This window comes from Lissotriton vulgaris, chromosome 5, assembly GCF_964263255.1.
Source record: "Lissotriton vulgaris chromosome 5, aLisVul1.2, whole genome shotgun sequence".
Lineage (NCBI taxonomy): Eukaryota > Metazoa > Chordata > Amphibia > Caudata > Salamandridae > Lissotriton > Lissotriton vulgaris.
This window is the reverse complement of record NC_141693.1, coordinates 1,231,907,182-1,231,931,805: the sequence shown is the minus strand read 5'-3', so window position 1 is coordinate 1,231,931,805 and position 24,624 is coordinate 1,231,907,182. Positions and strand designations below refer to the sequence as shown.

At 47.3% G+C, this 24,624-nt stretch overlaps 1 protein-coding gene across 2 annotated transcripts in view; it reads left to right on the top strand.

Moving 5' to 3' along the window:
• Nucleotides 1-24,624, top strand: part of KDM5B (lysine demethylase 5B) — an 856,576-nt gene that overhangs the window by 302,025 nt on the left and 529,927 nt on the right. For both annotated transcript variants that reach the window (XM_086923073.1, XM_086923072.1), the window contains one exon: nt 9,270-9,389. In XM_086923073.1, coding sequence (XP_086779199.1) covers nt 9,270-9,389 — 120 coding nt within the window. The remainder of the gene's footprint in view (nt 1-9,269; nt 9,390-24,624) is intronic.

The window sequence follows — 24,624 nt, the reverse complement described above, 5'->3', positions numbered from 1 at the left end:
CTTGCGCAGCCGCGCCTCTGCAGCAGCCCGCGAGCCCCAGTGCACAGCAGCAGAGCCCGGACACAGAGCGCACCAGAGCCGCCCCCGCCTCCACAGTCGCAGGCCCAGCACCCGCTGCGCTCCACTCACCCCCACCGGCACCAGGGACCCGAGAGCTGCCGTCTGGTAAGGGTCTTCCGCTCCTCCTCGATCTCCGGCAATGAGCAGTGCACAGCTCCATCTCAGCAAGGGCAGGGGGACTCACACCATCTGTCGCCGTTTCCCAGGTCAGCAGCCAGCAGCGTCCAGCAATAGTGCACCAGTTTTGACACCGATCGCGCCTCCGCCTCAATGCAGGATCAGTAGGCTGCCATCCTCATAGCCCCTCCAGCGCCGCCATTTATCGCCACTCAGGTGTTTGGCTTTGTCTGCTCGATCGCAGGCAGCAAACAGCCCCACGAGCCCGGCAAGGCAATCGGGGCACTTTTCTCATCAAGTGTGCCCTCCTAGGACTGTAGAGGGCAAGGATCGAAAACTGATATTGCACGGATTGTGGCTTAGCCGGGCAGAGCCTCTCAGGTGCTGCCATCTTGCCGTGCGAGCTCTAGCGTCCCCCTCTATTTTAGTCTTTAACATCCGCAGTAATGCTATCATCCACTCAAAATGATAGTACAGCAAATCGGTATTTCGCGGTTTCCAGTCCTGCGAATGATAGACCACTTTGTAGACAACATTATCTGTTCTTACAATTAACAGCCACTGGGATAAGAATATCTTCTGGAGGAATCTTTTGGCTGTAGGTCAAGGTACCCCTACTGATATTATTCATGAGGAATTGGGAATGGCCTTCATTTCTAATCTCATTTGTATACCCCACTTCTTTTGTGGTGTTCTGTGTGGTCAAAATAGGTATTTCATTTAAATAGACCAATCCTACAGGACTGTCTGTCACTAGATCAAGTGGATCATATCCCATGGGTCTCGTAAATAAAGAAAACTTTCATGAGATTAGGCTGCCGGACTTTTGTTTATGATCCTTTGGGCATCCCAAACAGTTACCTAATTTGAGTCACAGGCCTTTGTCCAGAGGGTGATTACAAAAAAGGAGAATCCCACCTTAACAAAAGTCATTTTATGGTTATGTCATGGTTAAAGATGTCCCAGGCATGGGGCCTTACCCCTTTATCCAAAAGGATGCCTAATCATCATTGGCGTCTCTTACAATTACTGAGACTGATTTTTTTCCAACAACTGTTCGTTTCAAAGGGGGTTTAGAATTCTCAATCAAACCTGCCTTCATGCACCTATGACTATATTTCCATTTGTACCGCCGTACACATTATGTCCAAATGTCTCCACCCTCCAACGTAAATAACTAAGCCCTACGTTGCTGGCATTTGGTTTTAATCAGATCAGACCCGCTTACCTATACTTGCAAATTTTGGCTACTCCCAAACTGTGTTTTTTTATTTCCCATTTTTTTATCTGGGTTTTAAGCTCTAGTCGATAGTTATTTATCTCTTTGTCTGAGAAATGCTTTGTTAATCTCTATTTTTTAAGAATTGTTTTTTTTAAAGTGACTTTAATGCTTTGTGAATTGATGTATTTTATTATTTATCAAATCTTGCTTGTTTTTTTATTCTGTACTTGTGTGATTTTCTCTGAAAATTGAATGAAAGTTGATTGATTTACTAGGCAGCAGTTGATCTGGGGCTTTATTGCAGCTCACATTTTGATATTCGGTTAGTTTCACAATTACATGAGAGATGTAAACTCAACTGAGTTCGTGTGGCAAGTTTCCGGTGTAGCGGTTGAAACGGTTGCATAATTGTGTCTTTATTTCTATTTTGCATTGTGATTCTGTACTGCTTGTTTTGTCAATATACAGTCTTATTATTTTTTCGTACATTTAATAAGTTGTGCAAAAATTAGGCTATTTTCCTGCTTCGGATGTTCTTCTTTTTGATGACTTTTCCATTGGTTTGTTTTGTATGTGCTTGATATTTCTTTCTTTGTTTTGTGACCAATGCAAAGTTGCAAGCAGGGTATATATGGTTTTACACACACTTTTAAACTTGGATTGTGAAAACGACTTTATAGATGTTCCCTTAATTTTTGGATAACTCGGCTCCTATGATATTATTAGTAAATGCTTAGTTGGGGCAGGTTACAATTCATTTTGTCACTTGTCAGATTTCTACGATACAGCTGAGAGTGTATATATTTGAAATGAAGTAGCTTACTGGTGGTTTACAAAATGAGTATTGCCTCTGTTTGTGAAGATTTTCACCTTTTGAACTTCTCGACAAGGTAATGTAGCACATTGAGGGCATCTCCCTTTTCGGCCTGCTGTCGAGCCACAGATTTAAATCTGCAGCTAATCTCTGGTGGGGGTGTGGCATTGGAACTCTTCATATCCCCTTTCCGCCAAACTATCATACCATTTCCCGAAGAGTAGAATAAGCTGCTTAGATACCCAAGCAGAGCTATTTAAAGCCCCATTAAGTCTCACAGTTTGAAGTTCTTACAGTCACAAAGTGGGGAGAGTCACGCTTCATCAAGAGTAAAGTCTGAATGCCACTATAAATCTACAAGTCAAAAATAAGGTGGAGGAAGAGGGAAAAGCTAGGTCCGCCCTCTTGATACAATAGTAAACCTACAAATCCGGTGTGACCGGATAAGGCCCTAGCTGGGATGTAGACTTTCACTTAGTATGAGCTAGAAAATCTTTAAGGAAGGAAAGCTTTCCTTTCTTGAGCCCCCCTCACTCACTGGGGTTTCCCCATGGTGACATGCTTAATTATTGGGGCCATCTCAACCCGCTGCGGACTGAGGCGTGCTACGACTTTCGATGAGACGTAGGAGCACTAATCGTGAGGAGCTATGTGTAGTGCAGTGGTATGGTGGAGTGGAGTGTATTAAAAAGTACCTAACTAGTGGGCAGAAAAAACTTTATTCGGGCTCCTAGTTGGTCTATTAAAATCGGGGTGAGTTTCTAGTGGGCTTATCCAAATGCGTTAGGAGTCCCTTGTAGATGTAAACATGTTCTGAGCTTCCCCAAAGCTCTTCTTCAGGACAACACAGGGTCCCGCCCTATGTGTACCACTCCAAAGTGAACTACAGTGAGAAAAGTGAAAAACTAAACAAAAACGCTTCATAATAAGCAGGTGTTAGTAATACATACGATACAACATTTTCACGTAGTATGGTACATAACAGTCATGTAGTATCTGTAAAAAATAAATAAAGAACATAGTTAAGGAAACACAGCCCCCTCTTGGGGGTAGGTGGGATTAGGCGTAATACCCAAGCGCTCCTTGCGATGCGTGCTTACACTCTGCCAAGGTGTGTTTAATCATGCAGAGCTGCGAAATAACATGCTTGCCTAAAGGTATGATGGAGCTTAGCCGTGTTTGAAAGAAAAAGTTAAAAATGCCCCTGGTGACTACACCGTGGACATAACACACATTTAGACAAAACAGGTAACATAAAACATGAACAACATACTGTATTTTAAGCAACAATGTGCCCCATGGTGGTATTCGGGGTGAGAGGGTTCCGACTGCAACTCTAAAAAAACGGAAGAGGAATGTTGTCAGTTGCCGCTTTTTGATCGAGGATCGTGTCGGGGACGAAAGATGCAAAAAAAAAAACCCAAATGCTCAGAGGGCTGGCCCCGCACTGCGCTCGGTTCCGGGTTCTGCCTATAATGGAAATCCACTTACTTGTATGATATCCTCTCAGTCAGGAGACCTAGTGATCCTTCCTAGAGGCTGAATATTGGCGTCTCTTGCTCGGGAGCTGGGTTAAAAGGAAGTGTTTCCGTCTAGTCATACTAGGATGATTAGATCGCAAACCTTCCAAAAATGGCCGCCCAGTATCGTGCTAATGGTGTAGCCCCGTTGGGAATGAAAATTATGTGTGCTTCATATAAGGATTAATGTACGTGCTATGAGTTACATAACGGGTATTACAGAGACACAAAACCAGGCAGTGGTTGGGACTAGTGGTGTATCGATCGTTGCTATGTGCTGTCAAACATGCGGTTATAGATAATTATAATTGGATAAGTGTGTTTATATGTATTGCGTGTTTTAATTACATGGGGGATTCTGTATTGTTGCAGGGTTAATGCCAAGGGTGGAAGTTAGCTGGCAAACGTTGGGATCAATAGAGATATTCCCTCAAGTGGTCATCAATTATCGATCAGCCTCTGATTTTGGTGGTTGAGAAAAAAAAATGGTGTGATGACCATGACAGTGTGCCGCAAATCATGCGGTTTGCCAAGTTATCATTGATGCCTAGGGGGATTGTATGGTGGTTGATGTGTATTGCGTATAATAACACAGAGCAGATAGTACCCAATCGATTAGTGGTGGTTTTTATGACCAGGGTTATGTACCGCACATCCTGCGTTTTGTCAGTAAATCAATAAATGGTGTGGTGCTTGATGTCTTTTTCGTATTATAACGCAGAGCAGTCTGTTTGGTGTCTCATGATCAGCAAGGGATTTATGTTTTTGAGTGTATGTATCGGGCAAAAGCTGCTGAGATCATAAAGGGGAACTACCCTAAAGGGTGAATTGGCCCCACGGGATATTGTCATCCAAACCCTGACTGTCTGCCCTAAGTTTGAAAACCCAACGTTGTTCTTTCTCATGTAGTCTGTGTTCATGGTTCTCACTGTGCTTGATGTGTTCCAAAACCACCCACTTCATGTCATTAGATGTGTGCTTAGTTTCTATGAAGTGAGATGTCATTTTCGTTGTGGCCCTCTGACACCTTATGTTGCTACGGTGTTCAACTATCGGGTGCTGACATTTCTGGTAGTCATCCCAATATAGTGGAGGTTGCAGATGCAGGTGATCAGGTATAAGACTCCCGTGGTGTTACAATTAGTGAAGTTCTGTAGTTCCCAGGTCATTTTGTTGTTGAATTCAACTTTCTTTGTGGCAGTGGTGAGGTGGTGAATGCTGCAATTGCTGCAAGGATAGTGTCCTCCTGGTAATGGTTGAAGGACCCTTTGTGGTCCAACTGGGTACCAAATGGTTTCTCAGGTTTTTGCCTTTTTTGTTGCTGAACATGGGTTTAGGGATGTCAAAATCATCACTATTGATTATCCACCAATGTTTGTTCACTATTTTCGTTACTTAATTAGATGCAACTTTGTAGGTGGTTATACATATTGGCCGTTTCTCTTTCAATGCGGATTGTCGAGGTTCAAGGAAGGCCTCTCTGTGGTTATTCAGGCCTCTTTTTTTGGCTTTGGAAACTAGCTACCTAGGGTATTTCCTTGCTATTAGTTTCTCAGCCAGGTCGTTAGCTTGAATATTGTAGTCATCCCTTTCAGTATAGTTACGTCTTAAATGCAAAAATTGTCCGAAGGGAAGATTCTCTTTCAGTTGTCTTTGGTGGAAACTGTCGTATATTAGGAGACCGTTTCTGGCTATAGGTTTGAAGTGAGTGGTGGTTGTTAAGAGACCATTGATGGCTTTGATATTCAGATCTAGGAAAACCAGTTGGGATCTACTCATGGTGACGGTAAATTTTAGAAATGGGTCTTGAAGGTTTAGCCAGTTGATGAAGTCAGTTGCTTCTGCTTCATTGCCTTTCCATATTATGAACTCATTGTCGATGTAGCGTTTCCATAGTTGGAGGTGTGCAAAATGTGGATTTGAGTTATGCAATATTTTTTGTTTCTCAAGGTAGTGGACATAGTCCTGCTACCCTCGGTGCGAAAGTGCTCCCAATGCTGTTACCATGCTGTTGGCGGAACATTGTATCTACAAACTTGAAGTAAATCTCTGTGAGGGCCAGCCGACAACAGTCGAGAACTACATGTCTGGGTGTGTGACACTGCCATGGATCTTGGAGTAGTATTTCTTCAAGGATGTCTAGTGTAGCTTTGTGTGGTAGGCTGATATATAGGCTTTCCACATCCAGGCCAATCGGAATATTCGTTGTGGGGTCAAAAGGTTGGTCTTGGAGAAGAGAGGACAGCTTCTGTGTCCTGCAGGTACGTACTGGTACCTTGTACTAGTGGCTGCAGGAAAGCGTTGGCAAATCTAGAAAGGGGTTCTAATATTGAGCCTATCCCCAGACTATTTGTCTTCCTGGTGGGTTATCCATAGATTTATGGATTTTGGGGATTGTGTGGAAAGATGGGGTTGTGGGCTTCGTATTTTCCAGGAATTCCGCTTCCTTTTTGGTGATCCAGTTGCTGGCTATTGATTCTTCTACCAAGTATGCGATTTTGATGCGTAATTGTTCGGTAGGGTCTTCTTTTATCTTGATGTAATTTCTTTCATCTCCCAGTAGGTTTAGACATACTCTGCGGTATGCTGTGGAGTTTTGTAGCACTATGGCTCCTCTCTTGTCTGCTGGTTTTATAGTAACTTCCTTGTTGTTTGTTCCATAATACGAGCATAAAAGAACAAGAGGCAATACAACTGGCACTTTTATGGTCCTTGGGTCGATTTCGGATACCTCCTTCAGGACTGCTTTTTTGAAAGCAAGTAACTTCCACTGGGAGACTTGCCGCTGGTGGAGTAAAATTAGATTTTCTGTGCAAACCTGTGTCACTTGGTTGGGTGCTGTCAAGTGGTTTGTCCTTGAAAAAGATTTGCAATTTTATTTTGCGGATGAACTCGTTGAGCTCGCAGCAGAGTTTAAATTTGTCCATACTCTGCGTCGGTACGAAACCCAGTCATTTCTCTTGGACGGATTGTTGTGTAGGGGTCAGGATAGTGTCTGATAGATTGAGTACTAGACTGGTTGGTTGCTGCCTGACGGGAGGTTCGGTGGGCCCATGCTCCTGGTGCGGCTCCTTGAGACTTCCAGGGGTTATGCCCACTGTACTTGTTTTTTTTTTCTGGTTGTCCCTCTTTGGGGTCCCTTGCCCCGTCCTAAAAAAGACTGGCTTGGTTGTTTGTGATTGTGCCTGGTCCCAATAGGCATGAGGTTGTTGTTGGTAAGTTTGTTGGTGAAATGCCGGTGGTCCGTAGAAAAATGGGTGTGGTCCCCCATACAGTGGTGTTGGTCCATGGAACTGTGGCCATCCAAAGTTGGGTGCCCCTTGGTTTCTTGACCGTCCTCCTCGGGGTCGTCTGGTTTGGTTTCTGTAGTTGTGACTATAGCCAGTATCTGAATGGTTCGAGCCTGTGTCTGATCCATCACTGTCTGTGTCATAGACTAGATTCCTTTCTGATGGTCCGTAGTCATCCTTGGTGTATGGATAGACTTTCTCATGTGAGAATGTTTTTTTAACTTTTTTCAGTTTAATGTATTTCGTGTCTTTTAGACTTCTTTCAAACTCGGTCATTGATGTGTTCAGTTCTTCTAGGCGCTTTTTTAGTTCTGTGAAGTTCTGAAAAGTCTTTAGGTGAATCTCCATCTTGTGTATTGCGCTTTTCATTTCCTATGACAATGTCTGTTTTTGTAATACCTGTGATGTACCTCATAGCACGTACATTAATCCTTATATGAAGCACGCATAATTTTTATTCCCAACAGGGCTACACCTTTAGCACGATACCGGGCGACCTTTTTGGGAAGGTTTGCGTTCTAGTCATCCTAGTATGACTAGATGGAAACACTTCCTTTTAACCCAGCTCCCGAGCGAGAGACGCCAATATGCGGTCTCTAGGGAGGATCACTAGGTCTACTGACCGAGCGGATATCGTTCAAGAAAGTGGATTTCCATTACAGGCGGAACACTGAAACTGAGCGCAGTCAGGGCCATCCCTCAGCACGTTTGATTTTCTTTTGCAGCTTTCGTCCCCGACACGATCCTCGATCGAAAAGTGGCAACTGACAACGTTTCTTGATCGTTTTTTAGAATTCCAGTCAGAACCCTCTCACCCCGAATAAGAACATGAGGCACATTGTTGCTTAAAATACAGTATGTTGTTCATGTTATATGTTTCCTGATTTGTCTAAATGTGTGGAACATTGTTGCTTAAAATACAGTATGTTGTTCATGTTTTATGTTTCCTGTTTTGTCTAAATGTGTGTTATGTCCGTGTTGTAGTCACCAGGTGCATTTTTTCTTTCAAACACGCCTAAGCTCCATCATAACTTTAGGCAAGCATGTTATTTCGCAGCTCTGCATGGTTAAACACACCTTGGCAGAGTGTAAGCACGCATCGCAAGGAGCGCTTGGGTATTACGCCTAATCCCACCTACCCCCAAGAGGGGACTGTGTTTCCTTAACTATGTTCTTTCTTTATTTCTTTTTAACAGATATTACGTGACTTTTATGCACCATACTACGTGACCATTTTGTATCGTATGTATTACTAACACCTGCTTATTTTGCTGCATTTTTGTTTAGTTTTTTCACTTATCTCACTGTAGGTCACTTTGGAGTGGTACACACAGGGCGGGACCCTGTGTTGTCCTGAAGAAGAACTTTGGGGAAGCTCAGGACATGTTGATGTCTACGAGGGACTCCTAACGCATTTGGATAGGCCCACTAGAGACTCACCTGGTTTTAATAGACCAACTAGGAGCCTGGATAAAGTTTTTTCTTCCCACTAGTTAGGTACTTTTTAATACATCCACCATACCACTGCACTACACATAGCTCCTCACGATTAGTGCTCCTACGTCTCATCGCAAGTCGTAGCTCGCCTCAGCCCGCAGCGGGTTGACTTGGCCCCAATGATGAAGCATGTCACCGTGGGGAAACCCCGGTAAGTGAGGGGACTCAAGAAAGGAAAGCTTTCCTTCCTTAAAGATTTTCTAACTCATACGAAGTGAAAGTCTACATCCCAGCTAGGTCCTTATCCGGTCACACTATAAATTTGCATACATCCCGCCAATAGAATCCCTGCAATAACAAACCTGAAACACCACACTAAACATGAATGACAATTGGCTGAGCACGATTACATTTCATTTTTCCCTTTGGTTCACTCCCCGCAACACATTTCTTACAAAAGAGGGAACACTCCCTGGCGACATGGCCAAGAGTTTAGAAAAATCTCATTCTCGAGTCCCAAATATTATTGTCCCTTAGAATATTTGGAATTTCAGGTAAACAGAATGTCTGCAAAAATTTTGTACAGGTATTGGCTGTAAAAGCAGATATTGGACTAATTCGAAACAAAACGTTGCTATGACTAATTGCAGAGCGGTAACAACTTTATTTGTACAGTCCCGATGAGGTGTCCCCTGCGAAGGTAAGTGTTTTCCCACAAACGCGCCTTTGAAGCTCTGACTTTGGAGAAGTTTTTGCCATTGATCTTTTGCAATAAACCCACATGCCTTACTCTTGTTTTCCAATTGCAGGAGTGTGGCAAACCTCAGGAAGCATTTGGTTTTGAACAAGCAGCACGCGATTACACGCTCCGGGCATTTGGAGAGATGGCAGATGCCTTTAAGTCTGATTATTTCAGCATGCCTGTGCACGTGAGTCAGAGCTTTTGTTCTCTTCGTTTAGTAATGCATGCCACCCTTCCTCTTGTTTACATTAAGTGGGGTGCTTCCTTTTCCAATGCCCATGTGTAGTTTGTATATCTCATTTGGTGGTTCACGTGAGTCTTCAGGCTTTGTGTGTGTTTTTGTGCTTGGGTTCTAGCTGCATGATATGAGGACTTTAATTTGGCTCCCATGGCACTCATTGGTTACCTGGCTGTGTCCTGTGAGGGTGCAGTAATTCACATTTTTTGCATCCTAGTCACCAATACTGTTGTGTTCAAAATTGGTAACTCAGTATACTCCCTTCCTTCTATTAAACTGACATCATATGGATCAAAAGCTTGGTTAGATGGCTCTTCTTAGGCACATTCGTTCTTAAAGGCACATTCCTCTATTTCTCTAAACAGTGTTATTTGAAGGATAATTAAGGACTGCTAAGAAATCAGAGAAAATGTTGTAGGAGCTGTAGGAGAGTAGGGTCTGCAATCTTATGATCACCCCAGATTTTTGCTTTTTGCTTCACTGGTTTACGACTTCTCTGGCTGTGGGCCTGCTAATCAGACCCACAGCCTTGCTGTTCTCTCACTAAATTGACACGTGTACCTTAGGTGCATTATCCAATTGGTACTGGGACACCTTATCAGACCCTGTAACTCAGGGCATAGGTGTTCCCAGGGCCTACCAGGGGCTGAAGCATGTATTATGCCACCCCTGGATGGCCATCTAAATCTGACACAACTGGCTGCACAACAGCTGGGGCAAGGTGGTGTAATCACCCTTTGCTTTAGATATAGTATACCTATATCTAACCCTAAAATGGACACACAGATTCCTATCAGTCACTCCTATGGCAGGCCTTGACAATCCTGAAGGCAGAGTGCTTGGAATCGTGTGAGATGGTACTCTGGCATGAGCTGAGCCCGTTTGCAGCTTGCGGAACCAAGTCCTAATAGCTGTTCCATGATAACGCATACCATATACTCTTAAGTGCATTATAATTCTCGCGGTTAAATGCTATCTCTGGTATCGCTTTATCAAAACATGTCGAGTAAGGTGTCATAAGAATTGGAATACTAACCCCTCGCCAATTCTGGCGACGGGGTTAGCATTCCACCCTTCTAGAGGGACACGACATGTATGTAACTGTGAACCCCGGTTAAAGTTAACTCGAGCCTCAGCATCACAAAAGGGATGCTGCCACCACAGACACAAGTCTGACCCCCTGCAGCTGGGAGTCCTTCCAGCGAGGGGAGCTTGGACAAAGGGTTTCCTGTCAGGGGCGGTGCTAGCACCATCCCAGACAGAGTTTTGTGTATCCTGGGTAGGCAGGGCTTTACAGGAAGGTGACTGCAAGTGGCACCCCGGTGCTCACTATGCATCTGCCGGCTAGAACCAGTTCCAGGGACACACCAGTCCCTGGCCTGGGGAAAGTCCGGCATGGGAGAGGGGTGTAACCACCCCCCTTCCTTGTCCCACCCCTAGGGCAGGACCTAGTCGCGTACCCACGCCTTTCTTTAGGATAAAGGCAGGAGCGGGGACCCTTCCAAATTAGATCATCTTTGAATCAAGAAACTACTTTCTATGAAAGGAACTCAAGACTTCTTCTCAAGATTTCTCCCTTGTGGCTAAGGAGTAGTCACCCTGCACCCGCAGGCACCATCTAAGAACACTGCGGTTTGCTGCACGTCCTTCCTCCGGAATCCGACCGACCAGCACGACGAGACCCGGCTTCCCTGGCACCTCTGACCTCTACCTACCTCTACAGCTAAGCTGAGAACCGTAGGTGCGACGAGACCTCGAGGGACCGGCCATCATCAGAACTGCACGACTTCTATCCAGCACGACCGCCGAGGGATCCTCTGGTGAGTGCTTTGGGGTCCGAGAAGCCCCGACCCTGAGCATTTCCAGCACCGAAGTCCAGCCCCCCAGCATCCACGAGATCTGCGTGGGGCCCTTCTGCTTTTTGCTGCTCACCGCGTTGTCTGGCTACTAGCCGCTGGCTTGTGGCCTTCCCGACGACGACCGACGACGACAACACTGCTGGTCTGGTTGCTCCAGACTGGCCCTTGCTCCCTTCCAAAAGAGGAGCACCCCGGACCCTCCTGGTCCACTCCAGACGCCATTTTAGGTCCACCGCGTGGGCTTGAATTTGCCAAGACTTGTTGCCCCAATCCTGGGTCCAGCGACGTCGACAGCATCAACCATCGTGGGACAGCTCGCACCTCCATCCTGGTCGCCGACAACGCCTCCTGGTCCGTGAGACTGCAGAGCCCAGCGTCGCCCGCTCACCTGGTCGAGGTGACTTCGCCTGGTGCCATCCTGGTGCCCACCCAATCACTGGCTAGTGATTAAGAACTTGGTCCCCTCTGCTTTCAGGTGTCTTCCATCTTCGATCCAGGCTTGGATCCACCGGACAATCTTCACTGGTCGCCTGCCAGCAACTCCTTCTTTCAGGCTCCTGGTTCGTCAACGAGGATTCCCGATGTCTTTTCAGACCTATGCATCCGCAGCCCCTGGGCTAGGTAACTTCGGCATTTCGGTGCCCCAGCATAGCCTCACTACCCAAGGGTCCAGATCCACTTTCGTTTTCAACATACCTAGTCGGGTTCGCCCGAGAACACTAACTTTGCTTTTACTAGCCTCCATAGACTTTGTCCCGCATCACGCGTGAGAGTGCACACTCTGCACCCGAGTTCCCTAGGCCTCCTACTAGTAATCTGAAGGTTCAGTAACGTAGTCCTAGCGATTCCAAACCCTATCAGTACAGTACTTACCTGCTAGTAATTTCGCATTCCACTTTCATAGTATATGGTTTTTCGTGCCCCTCGGGCATTTGTGTAAATTGTGCAACTTAAAGTATTTTCGTAAGAGTTTTGTTGTGTGCTTAGTACCCTGTCCTCATAAAGAGTACAGGGCTGTTGTGATCTAAATAAATACACTGTTTATTTTCATAACACTTGTGTGGTGTCCTTTCACTTGGTGTTCAAGGGGTATATGTGATGGTATAACAGCTGGCTTAACACGCCCTCTAGAGTTTAGCCCGAAGACTGCTCGTATCCATGCTACTAGGATAGCTGGTCTATAAGGTTGACTTACAACCAATCATCAATAAGGGTTGTTTGGACTGATACAAAGTGCTCACTAGAATAGTGAACATTACATATCAGGCCAACTTCTCACAGGAGCGGAATGGATTGGGAGCTCTCTACAGCTCAAATAATTACTATCTACAGGAAAATATATGTTCGAGGAATGTGTGGCTGTATATACACATGCTTAGCAAAAGTCCGTCATCTAATGTTGGGCTTGGATGAGTTCATGTTTTTTTTTTTTTTTTAAAGACTTTTTTCGAGTCACAAGGCTGTGTGACTCCTCCTTTTGGTACGCATGGGCATCGACTCATTGTTAGATTGTGTTCGAGGCATGTGGGCTGCTGAATTCATATCTGTGCATAGATCGCCGCCTAGTGTTGGGTCCGGATGATCGCACATTGTTGTCCTGGAAGAGTCTTCGAGTATCACGAGATAGGTGGCTCCTCCCCTGGACTACAGTGCACATGGGCATCGACTCCATCCCCAGATTGTTTTTTTCCGCCATGTGGTGCGGATGCATATTTGTTAACTCAAGTTCAGAATCGATAGACTTTCTTTTTGGCCAAAAGGCCTTTAGTATATCGTCGGTATTGTCTTGCGATCGGTGCCCAGTTCTGTTCCAGCTCAGTTCCTGAGCCGGACATCCAGAGGAGCCGCGTGGCTTTTCGGCACTGAAGGCCCGGTCGACGCCAGAGGCCTTATCGACGAACCATCATGGAACGGAGCCCGTTCAAGAGATGTCCCGTGTGCAACTCAAAATATCCTCATATCGACGTCCACCCGGTTGCCGCTTCAAGAAGACGATTCGACTTTGACGTGCAGCGCGCAAGGAGGCCCAGCAGACGGCACCTGACCCGGTGAACATTTTCGATACCGAGGAGGATGAGGGAGCCGAGCAGAAAGTTCGAGAGAACCTGTCTGATCACGCATCGGAGATCGACTCCAACTACGACGCTGATATTGAAATGGTCGATACTGAAGACGTCGTCGACTAGGTAGGAGACGACGATGGGGCCTTTGGGGCCGTGGAAGATAGCTCGAGCGAGGAGCTAGGCCCAACCGTTGGTACGGGGGCCGAGACACTTAATAAGGCTCAGGTCGAGGGATCGCCACATGGCCTTACCCAAGATCTTACACTGGGTTCTACAGCCTCGCCTCCGGGCCTGGCTTCGGTCACTACTAAGGAGCCACGGGTTGCCAAATCGAAACCGAAAGAGAAAGCATTGGTGTCTATGCAACCGAAAGCACTGGAGGCGAAATCGAAACCAAAAGTGCGTATTGCTTTGGTCGGCTCGAAGTCCTCTGAACTATCGGCACCGACTAAGCATAAAGGTGTTATCGACCCGGTGAGGTCGCTAAAGGGTGTCGAGCCGAAGACTGGGACACCAAAAAAACTGGTCAAGGACGTCGACCAGAAAAAAATCGGCGCCGAAGACAGTCGACCCAGACAAAGGTTCTCAATCCTACGCGTCGACCAGACAAGGCTAAGAGCGGTACGAACCTCGAGTCTATGCCTGGCGGTGGCTCGAAGGAACCAGTCGAGTCGACGCAGCCGTCCGCCACCTTCTCGAAGTCGGAATCGCTGAAACGAATAAAGGAAAAGGCTTCGACTGTCGGACCGAAGGATACTCCACCACCGAAGCCTGCCAGTAAACCTCAAAAATCACCGGCGCCCATCCAGTTCACGCTGCTGCCGAAAGTGGTACCTAAGGCCTTCGCACCGAAGACGGCCGTCTAAGCGTCCAAGAAGGTGTCCACAGGGCCGAAGCCCACAACTGCGGTAGTGGTCACGAAGCATCGACAACCCACGCCTGAAGAGCAGTCGGAACAATTCATCGACGCCGATACGGGTAGACTTTCGATTTACAAACAAAAGATCGCCCCGGAACAGCCTATGGAGTCATATAGAATTCCATTGCAAAAGGATTCCACTACATTACCCGTTCTTGTCGAACCTATATCTCCACGTGGCCAAGACACTGCTCCTATCTCGCCCATTTACTCAGATGTGGAGACAGGGGAAGGTGGCAATGAGAAGTACAACTATCCTATAGACACTGATCCTGAAGATCACAATGAACCCTGGGCGGACGCTGCTGACCCAGGAGATCCACACACTGCCCCGGACAGTCATGTGTATGCTGTAAAAACCTCGCCTACTGAAGACGCGGCGTTTAATGCACTTATTGAAAGGGCAGCCAAAAATCATGATATCCAGCTCCATGCTGAAACTATTGAAGTGGATTTTTTGTTTGACACCTTTTCCACCTCAGAGAGAACTGTCAAGACTCTGCCAATGCTAAAGGGTGTCTTGAAACCTGCTGGAGACCTTTTTTAAAGAGCGCACGAGGGCAAGTACAAACCGGTGCCTGGGGACCCTACCTACATCAAGGGACAGTTGCCGTTGGACTCTCTGGTTCTTTCCAATGCCCGGAAGAGGGCAAACTCGCAAACAACGGGTGATGCTCCTCCCCCTGACACAGAATCTAAAGTGCTAGAAGCATCAGGGAAAAGGGTGGCAGCTCAAGCGGCCAACATCTGGCGCATTTCAAACACTCAGGCACTCTTAGCCAGATATGACCGGGCCCATTACGATACGCTTGAGACCCTGTTACAACACTTGCCTGATGAATATAAGGAGGCAGCAGAGATGCTCATACAGGTAGGAAAGCTCATATCAAATGCTTCTATCAAGTGTGCACTGGACACAGCAGACACCGCGGCCAGAGCCATTAACACAAGTGTGATGTTATGGCGACATGCCTGGCCCAGAATCTCCGGGTTCAAGCGAGAGATACAAACCACCATACTAAATCAGCCTGTAAACCCTAGTCACTTATTTGGACCAGAGGTGGACACCACACTGGAACTGCAAAGTCCATGGGGGCTCTCCAGTCGCATAAATAAATAAAGGTGGCGTGCAAACCACATACACCAAACAAGGTAGAGGTGGCTATCGTGGAAACAGCACCAAGGGCAGAGGTCGTGGAAACAACAGCTCCCGATCCTCCGCCACTAACAAACAGTGACGCCTTGTCACTGGCCCCCGACCATACAACACCGGTCGGGGGGAGACTACAACAGTTCCTGCCGGTCTGGAAATCCATCACCACAGACAAGTGGGTCAGGAAGCTTTTCCAGTACGGTTATTGTCTGGAGCTAACATCCACTCCACCCAACATACCCCCAAGACACCGTCCTATGTCCACAGAGCATTTGCACTTATTGCAGCAGGAGGTACTCGTCATGCTGCAAAAAGGAGCAATCGAGCTCGTGCCTGTGGAAGAAAGAGGTACAGGAGTGTACTCACTGTACTTCTTGATCCCAAAAAAGGACAGGTCCCTCAGACCCATACTGGACCTCAGAATGTACTTGTTTAGGGGTCTATCAGAACACTTTCACATGCTAACATTGCAGCAGGTTCTGCCGTTGCTCAGTCAGGGAGATTTCCTCGCAACATTAGATCTAAAGGATGCATACTTTCATATTCCGCTACACCCGTCACACTGAAAATACCTCAGATTCACCATTCAGAATCAGCATTACCAATTCAAGGTCCTCCCTTTCGGAGTGACGACTGCACCCAGGGTGGTTACCAAGTGCCTGGCGACAGAGGCTGCACACCTACGGAGACAGAACGTTCACGTCTACCCTTATCTAGACGACTGGCTTATCCAAGCAAAGTCGGCAAGCAGTGTGCCTCCCACACCATTCACCTTCTTCACGATCTGGGATTCTCACTGAATTACCCAAAGTCCAACCTTCAGCCCGCCCACGTACGGCAGTATCTGGGCGCGACGATAGACACTCTGGCAGCCAAAGCACAGCCAAATTCAGTGAGGATCAACGGCATTCAATCGCTGATACAAAAATTCAGACCGCAGCACTTGCTTCCGGCACGAGTGTTCATGCAGTTGATAGGCATGATGGCCTCCTGCATCTTCATAGTCCCGCACGCGAGACTACATATGCGTCCGCTTCAGGAGTGCTTAGCACGTCAGTGGAATCTGGCTCACGGACACTTGAAAGACCTAGTTTTGGAAACCGGTCGTGCATACAACTCTCTGCATTGGTGGAATCCACAAAACCTTTGCAGGGGCCGACCGTTCCAGGAGCCTGTGCCACAGATCATTCTTGCAACGGACGCATCTCTCCAGGGATGGGGAGCTCATGTACTCCACTACACAGTGCAGGGACTATGGACAACGCAGCAAAAAAAGATGCACATCAACCTTCTAGAACTGATGGCTATCTTCATGACGATGAAAGCATTCAAAGTACATCTGTGCAACAACGTTGTGTTGATCCGGACGGACAACATGACGGCCATGTACTACATTCAGAAGCAGGGAGGTACACACTCTACACAGTTGTCTCATCTGGCTCAGAGCATGTGGAAGTGGGCCATTCAGAGGAACATCTTCCTCATGGCGGAACACCTCCCGGGCAAGAACAATCAGATGGCGGACCTGCTCAGCAGTTACAGCCACCAAATGCACGAGTGGGAGATACATCCGTCAGTACTCCACCTGTACTTCCAGCAGTGGGGTCATCCAGAGATAGACCTGTTCGCCACAAAGGAAAACGCCAAATGCCAAAGATTTGCCGCCAGGTTCCCACATCCATAGTCGCAGGGCAATGCGATATGGATGAACTGGTCAGGCATATTTGCGTACGCCTTTCCCCCAGCACCTCTAATACCGCTGGTGGCACGCAAACTGAAGCAACACTCGATGACACTCATCCTGGTAGCTCCGACGTGGGCACGCCAACCATGGTACACCACGTTTCTAGAACTATCCGTGGTACCGCATCAAAGGCTGCACCTCACACCCAGGCTTTTGACGCAGAGCCCTGGCGACATTCAGCACCCAGATCCGCAACAGCTCAACCTGGCGATCTGGCTCCTGAGGTCTTAGAATTTGGCTACCTCAACTTGCCTCCCGACTGTATGGATATCATAAGAGAGGTAAGGAAGCCCACCACCAGAGCATGCTATGCGGCAAAATGGAAGCGGCTTGTCATTTATTGTGCAGAGCACAACATCAACCCGTTAGACGCGTCTACTCACAACATCATTTGTTATCTGTTACATCTATACAAATGCAATCTGGCCTATGCTTCCATTCGTATACATTTGTCCGCAATAGCAGCTTATCTACAAAACAGGCAGCATCTCTCACTTTTCAGAGTGCCTGCCATTAAAGCTTTTCTGGAAGGACTCAAACGAGTCATTCCTCCCCGGACCCCACCAGCTCCTGAATGGAACCTAAATGTGGTCCTCACCAGACTGATGGGTCCACCTTTTGAGCCTCTACATTCATGCGAGATTCAGTTCTTGACGTGGAAAGTGGCTTTCCTGATAGCGATTACATCGCTGCGACGCGTTAGTGAACTCCAGGCACTAACTATCCAAGAGCCATTCATACAAATTCACTCCAACAGGGTGGTGCTTCGCACTAACCCTAGGTTTCTTCCTAAGGTGGTTTCACAGTTCCATATCAATCAGACTATAGAACTGCCTGTGTTCTTCCAAAATCCTGAGTCCGTGGCGGAGAGAATGCTCCACACACTAGATGTCAAGAGAGCTTTAATGTTCTACATTGATAGGATCAAAGATTTTCGGAAAACAAAACAACTATTTGTTGCCTTTTCACCACAACACAAAGGCAACCCCATTTCCAAAGCAGGTATAGCCAGGTGGATCGTTAAGTGCATTCAAATTTGCTATAAAAAAGCCAAGCGCACTTTAACGGTCCCCCCACAGGCCCACTCCACCCGAAAGTTGGGGGCCTCCCTGGCTTTCCTTGGAAATATTCCTTTAGAAGACATATGTAGAGCAGCCACATGGTCTACCACACACATTTACGAAACACTACTGTGTAGATGTGCACTCCAAACAGCAGGCAGCTGTAGGGCAGGCTGTTCTAAAAACACTTTTTCAAACTGCTGCAGCTGGCATAGGCGGCCGCCGCAAATGGAGGGACTGCTATGTATTCTATGCACAGATATGAATTCAGCAGCCCACATGCCTCGAACTGAATATGCTACTTACCAGTATGCATCTGTTCTTGGCATGTAGGGCTGCTGACATTCATATCGCCCGCCCTCCTCCCCGGCGCCTGTAGCGGCTGCAGCACTCAGAATTCCTCTTAGCATGGTCATCACTCACGGTGTTACACTCCATGTTTGCCACAATGGCTATAAACAATCTAGGGATGGAGTCGATGCCCATGCGCACTGAAGTCCAGGGGAGGATCCACCTATCTCGTGATACTTCGAAGACTCTTCCAGGACAACAATGTGCGATCATCCGGACCCAACACTAGGCGGCGATCTATGCACAGATATGAATGTCAGCAGCCCTACATGCCAAGAACAGATACATACTGGTAAGTAGCATATTCGTTCTTTCCGCCGATGGCTTTGGATGTACTCTCTCGCGATCCGGTCCGAGATAGTCTCTGGGCCCCTTCGGTTTGCCAGTTGATCCCCCCCCCCCCCTGTAACTCGACTGTATTGTCTTGATCTTGTAGCCACTCTTGCGTTTCAAGCAAAATAACAATTTTGCGTGTCTGGTCCATTCGACTCGCCCGCCTACGGGCCACGCCTGTTGGAAGCTGGCTCTGTATACTGTACTAAAGTAAGGTAGTGTGTACAGAGCCCAGTGGACCCTTTGTGTAGAGGCTCGAGGCGACTTCGTGGGGTTCCGAAGAGGTCAGCCACTGATAAAGACTTGGTTAGGATCGCCAGGGAGAATTTACAGTACAGGTGAGCCACTCTAACTCGGGCTGTGGGCATTTGGTGCAGATTATGTAGGTGTCGCTGATCCGCCAGGATCCTTGGTGTAGTTTATTTTGGACTGGGCCTCTGGAGATCTGGTGTTGGCTGAAGAGTGGCAATCTTCCTGGGGTTCTTTGAAGGTGTTGGCCATGGGACCGGCATAGTCTTCTTCACATGGTCTTTGAGCTGGAGACAGGCTGATAGGGTTGGGGCGTCAAATTAGTAGTCCTCTTCCAGGCTCGGCTGCACGGCGTCTTCTTCGTCCTTTTCTTCTTGGGTCACAAGAATCTCAGGTTCAAGTTTCAGGGGAGCCCTAAATACTGAATTTTAGGGTTTTTCAGGGACTGACTACAGGTAGCCAATGGGCTACTTGCCTTTAGGGTGACTACACCCTTTGTCCCCTTCCTTTGGGGAGGGGGAATCCCCCCTAACCTGATTAGGTCAAATCCTTCCATTCAAGACGGAGTATTTCCTAAGGAGGGGGTCACCTCGGTCCAGGGCACATCCGGGGTGGTCCTGGCAGAGAGGGGACACACCTCTCCTGACTACTAAGTTTCCCGCTGACCTTGCCGCCAAAAGTGGGGCTTGGTCAAGGTGGCGGGAATCTCAACTAGCAGGAGAGGCCCTGGCTAGCATATCGAAGGGCAGGAAGCCTTTGAGGCTCCACCACCCTGAATGCTGTTCTGCTTGGGGGTAGGTGTAAAGCATCTCCACCAGCCTTTGTCCCTGACCCACAAGAGCAAAAAGGCTCCCACCTCTGGGAGTCAGAAACGTGTCTGTGTGTGGCAGGTTGGTGCAGACCAGTCAGCTGGACACCAGGGAGTTGGTCGTTTTTCAGGGGGCATCTCTAAGATGCCCTCTGAGTGCATTTTGTAATAAATTCAACACTGGCATCTGTATGGGTTGATTATGCTGAGGAGTTTGATACAGGCACAGTTTTGGGAAAGAACACAGGCACACTGGCAAAGTGCATCAGAAATCTGACAAAGTGTGTGGGTGGAGAGTTACTGCACTTTCCTACAACGCTCGACTGGGCCCTTTTCACATCAAACAGCACTAACCAAAAAATGAGCTGTTGATGGATTATACTCTGTTCCACTTCTGCCTGAAGTGCCATTCGAAATACCCTCACACCGACCATCACTCAGTCTATAACTTATGCCTCTCGCCTGACCATCTGGAAGATACCTGTGAGGCCTGCAGGTCGTTCTGGTCTGAAAAAACAATTCGGGGCAGACTTGCGCGTTACCTAGAAATGCAGCGCAGGCTCTTAGAGGACACACCCAACATCTGTGGCCACCCGGACGAGGAATAAACAGCAGCCTCGGCAGCAAAGCCAGGAATCTGTCTCGATCCATGACTCCTGGTCCTAGTTGGAAACGGAACAAGATCCGACCGATGAAACTGCTTGCGGGCCACCACTGCAGAAAAGCCATGGGAAGCAACAGCACACCTATTTGGATGCCCCGCCTTCATGCCGAAACAGCAAGGACCTTCACCTCCAGAAAAATCAGCCTTTGAACCAACACATTTGAACATATCCTTGATACCTAAAAACAAAGTACACATTTCGGCTCTAACCCCACCAGCACCAAAATGTTAGACCTTTGAACAGAAAAGTCCACTGAAGCCTATCCTCGAAACTATGCAAGAGCGGCTAAAATCGAGGCAAATAACATTAGATTCAGCCCGGAACAAAGAATATTATTCTTAAACCGACATCGCCTCTACCCTCTACAAAAACAGTTGTAGTTCTAAGAGGCTATTAATGCTCCTATTCAGCCTCTCAAGAAGAAGAAAAAGAACATAGCCACTAGCCCTTTACTTGTTCCTGTCCCTTCCTCTCCAACTCCAACAACCGACCCTCCACCCCCCCCCCCCACACACACACTTTCCACTGTGCTTTACCACAACAGTCTGAGTAAGGCAACATTTCAACTCATCACACACATTCACCCATCAGGAATGATAATGATGACATAGGAGATGTGAGAAAGTGCCATCTTTCTTGCATGGAATGCCCCCACTTTTTGCTGAATTGCTGATGTGCTTTGACTGAATGTGCCCTGGGCTCCTGCCAACCAGGTGCCCAAGGCCTGTGTTCCTTCCCTGAAACTGTGTTGAAACTAAAACCCAATTGGCATCTCTGGCCACATGTCAGTCCCTGGTAAATGGTACCCTAGGTACCCAGGGCATTGTGATCAGAGAAGACCCCTAAGGGCTGCGGCACTTGATTGCCACCCTTATGGGCCCTGTACCCTGAAACCTACACACTGCCTTTGCTGGCTGAGTGTCCAAGTGCAGAACTAAACAAGGAGTAGACATGGCACACATCCCTGTGTGCCATGTCCACAAACACACTGCCCTGGCATACATCAGTCCCCCCCTATAGCTGAGTGCACTATGCCAGTGGTGTGGACACAGGTGCATGAGCCCTGTGACCCTACAGTACTCAGGGACATTGCGGGGCACTGTAAGTGCAGTGATGCCATTAAGAGTATATGGTGCTCGGAGGTTGCCATTACAAACTCCACAGCACCATAATGGCTACACTGAAAACTGAGAAGTTTGATATCAAACTTCTCAGCTCATTAAATCCACACTGGCATCAGTGTGGGTTTAATGCCAAATGCACTACAGAGGGCAACTTAGAGATGCCCCCTGAAACCTAACCCACCCCCAGTGTCCTGACTGCGTGGCTACTGAGGAAGCCACCACTCAGGTCAGGGACCCATTGGTCCTGCCTTGCCCTACCTGTAACACCTCTAAATCTAGTATTTAGGGGCACCCTGAACCTCCTTCCTCAGATACCGATTTGCAAGCAAGAAGATCAAATAACCAGAAGACCTGCTGTGCAGCTGCTAACAAGAGGACCACACCAACTGACTTGGCCCCAGTCCTACCGGCCGGTTGATCCTTGAACCTGCTCCTGCGAAACTCCGGTGCCTTCAATGGTCAGCAACCTCAAAAACCCCGGAGGACCTGACTGCCTTGAGACTCTACCAAGACTGGGACTCCCACGGGCAGGGGTTCTGCTCAAAAAGCAACACATCTGGTGCCGGCCAGGAACCACGAATCCAGCACACTCTACACCCGCCGAGCCCGGCCTGTGCCTGAGTGGACAAAGACCCTGAGGACGTCCCACGGCGATTGTGACCTGAAATCCAGTGCCCAAGGACCCTCCTCGACGACCCAGACTACGCCTGCATCCTCACAACAAGGGACCCCTCCAACCGCGACCAGCAGAGGGTAAGATTTCCCGACGCCGAAAGATACCCCAGCACGCGGCGCCCCACGGCCCCCTGTGCTAAACTCCTGGGTGCCTACCTATCCTCCAAGATCCCAACTTACCCCTCGAAGTGTTAGTCGCTCCTGAAGAATCTCCGTCCCTGAGCCTGCAGCCTTTGTTCATCTTCCAAGTTTTCCATTGAATAACATTTAGCGTCCAACGGCTCAAAAGCACCCTGCACCAGCTGCCCGAATGCCCCTGGGAGTGCAACCTTTGTTCTAATCTACTTCCCCATTTGCCCTGAGCAAGTGACCAGGACTCCAGCGCCCATAGCCGCCAGCAGCCACCAACCAAAGGCCCCCTGCCCATAGGCTAACATTGGGCCTAACTATCTCTGCACACAGCTGCCTCTGTGCCGCTGAAGGTGTACCAACTGTACCTACCTGACCCTGGGAGACCCCCGAGTCTATGCCCAGAACCTTCACTCTGCCAGTCGAGTACTTACCCAAAAGCTGATTACTCACTTTTCTTCCATAGGGTAACATTGACTGGTTTCACTTGGAAATTATTCTAAGTGTGGAGTTTTGAAACTTTAAAATATTCATCTAAAATCAGCCGAATAACGAATTCCGATTTACTCACCTGTTATCAGGAGAGACTTCAGTGCTGTACCGGTCAGTTCACACTGAACCTGAAAAGTAACTATAACCGTGATTTACTGTTAACTCAATTTTCCTCCATAGGAATCCATTTTCTGATTTTCACCAGAAAAGTTTGTCGATTTTGAAAACTTACAAATATTCCTTAAAAATCACCTTTATGACCTAAACGCATGCTTTCAATTGTTTACAGACGATACACCAGTGCTGGATCCAGGATCCAACACTGAGTAAGAAAAAGTAACATTAAGACTACTTACCTGCTAAGTGAATTTCCTACAATAGGATAACATTGGTGATTCTATGTAAAAAAGTTTCTAAGTGTCAACTTTTAAAATACAATAATATTGCTTAAAAATAACTACTGTAACCAAAACGCATTTACTCAACTGTTTACAGGAGATGTCCCAGGACTGAATCTAGGATCCAGTCCTATGGTTCGAAAAGTAATCCATAAAGTAATTAATTGCATGTAACTAGAAATTCCCATTGAGCTCAATGTCATATTGTGTTTGAAATTGTTTTGACTATTGCAACAACTGTAACTATTGTACTCAAAAAGTCTATTGCCTATTTGAAAAGTACTTAACTGAAGTAAACCATTCTGAGAAAGTATATTTTGATACCTTGTTGTTTCTAAAATAAAAACAACTATATATTTTTATACAAACACATGGCCTAGAGTTCAGATCTTAAGTGTGAGACCATTTGCTGAATGAGTGTGTACAACAAATGCTTTACACTGTTATCTGATACTGCCTTTCTGCTCGACCAAGCTACCACTTTTGAGAGTAAGGTCATATCTAACTTTAGCCTCTGACAAACCTCTGGAGACTGTGGACTCTGTGCACCCTGTACCTTACTTTGGTCCAGTATATACAGAGCCACTTTCTTACAGGAGAGGACACACACATTCTGAGGACATAAGGGACACCTATAACATAGACCCACAAGAGGATACAGAGCCAGACCTCTACCCTGCATGCCCATTCCCAACAGATGATGCTTTAGCTTATTAAGACTTAATAGACCGGGCTGCAGCATACCCCTGCACAAAGATCCTATCGAGGATGACTTAATTTTTGAGACCCTCGCTACTGCTCATCGAGTGTCCCAATACTTAACAATGCTTAAAGGAGTGCTACGTCATGCTGATGACGGCATTAAAGATTCAGCGAGGGCATACATTATCCCACTAAAAGTTGACACAAAATAAAAGGCAGCACCATCTGTCTCCATTTACTTTAGAGGACAGTTAAACCCTGATTTGTTGGTAGTTGCCAATGCAAGAAAGGGAGCTAGCTCCCAAGCAATTGGGGTCGCACCTCCCAAGGCAGTCAAAACTCATTAACGCATCAAGAAAACAGGTTGCAGCCTAGTCTCCTAATCATTGGCCAATTGCCAACAGCCAAACCCTATTGGGACGCTGTGACAGGGCCCACTGGGATGAGATAGAGGGGTTC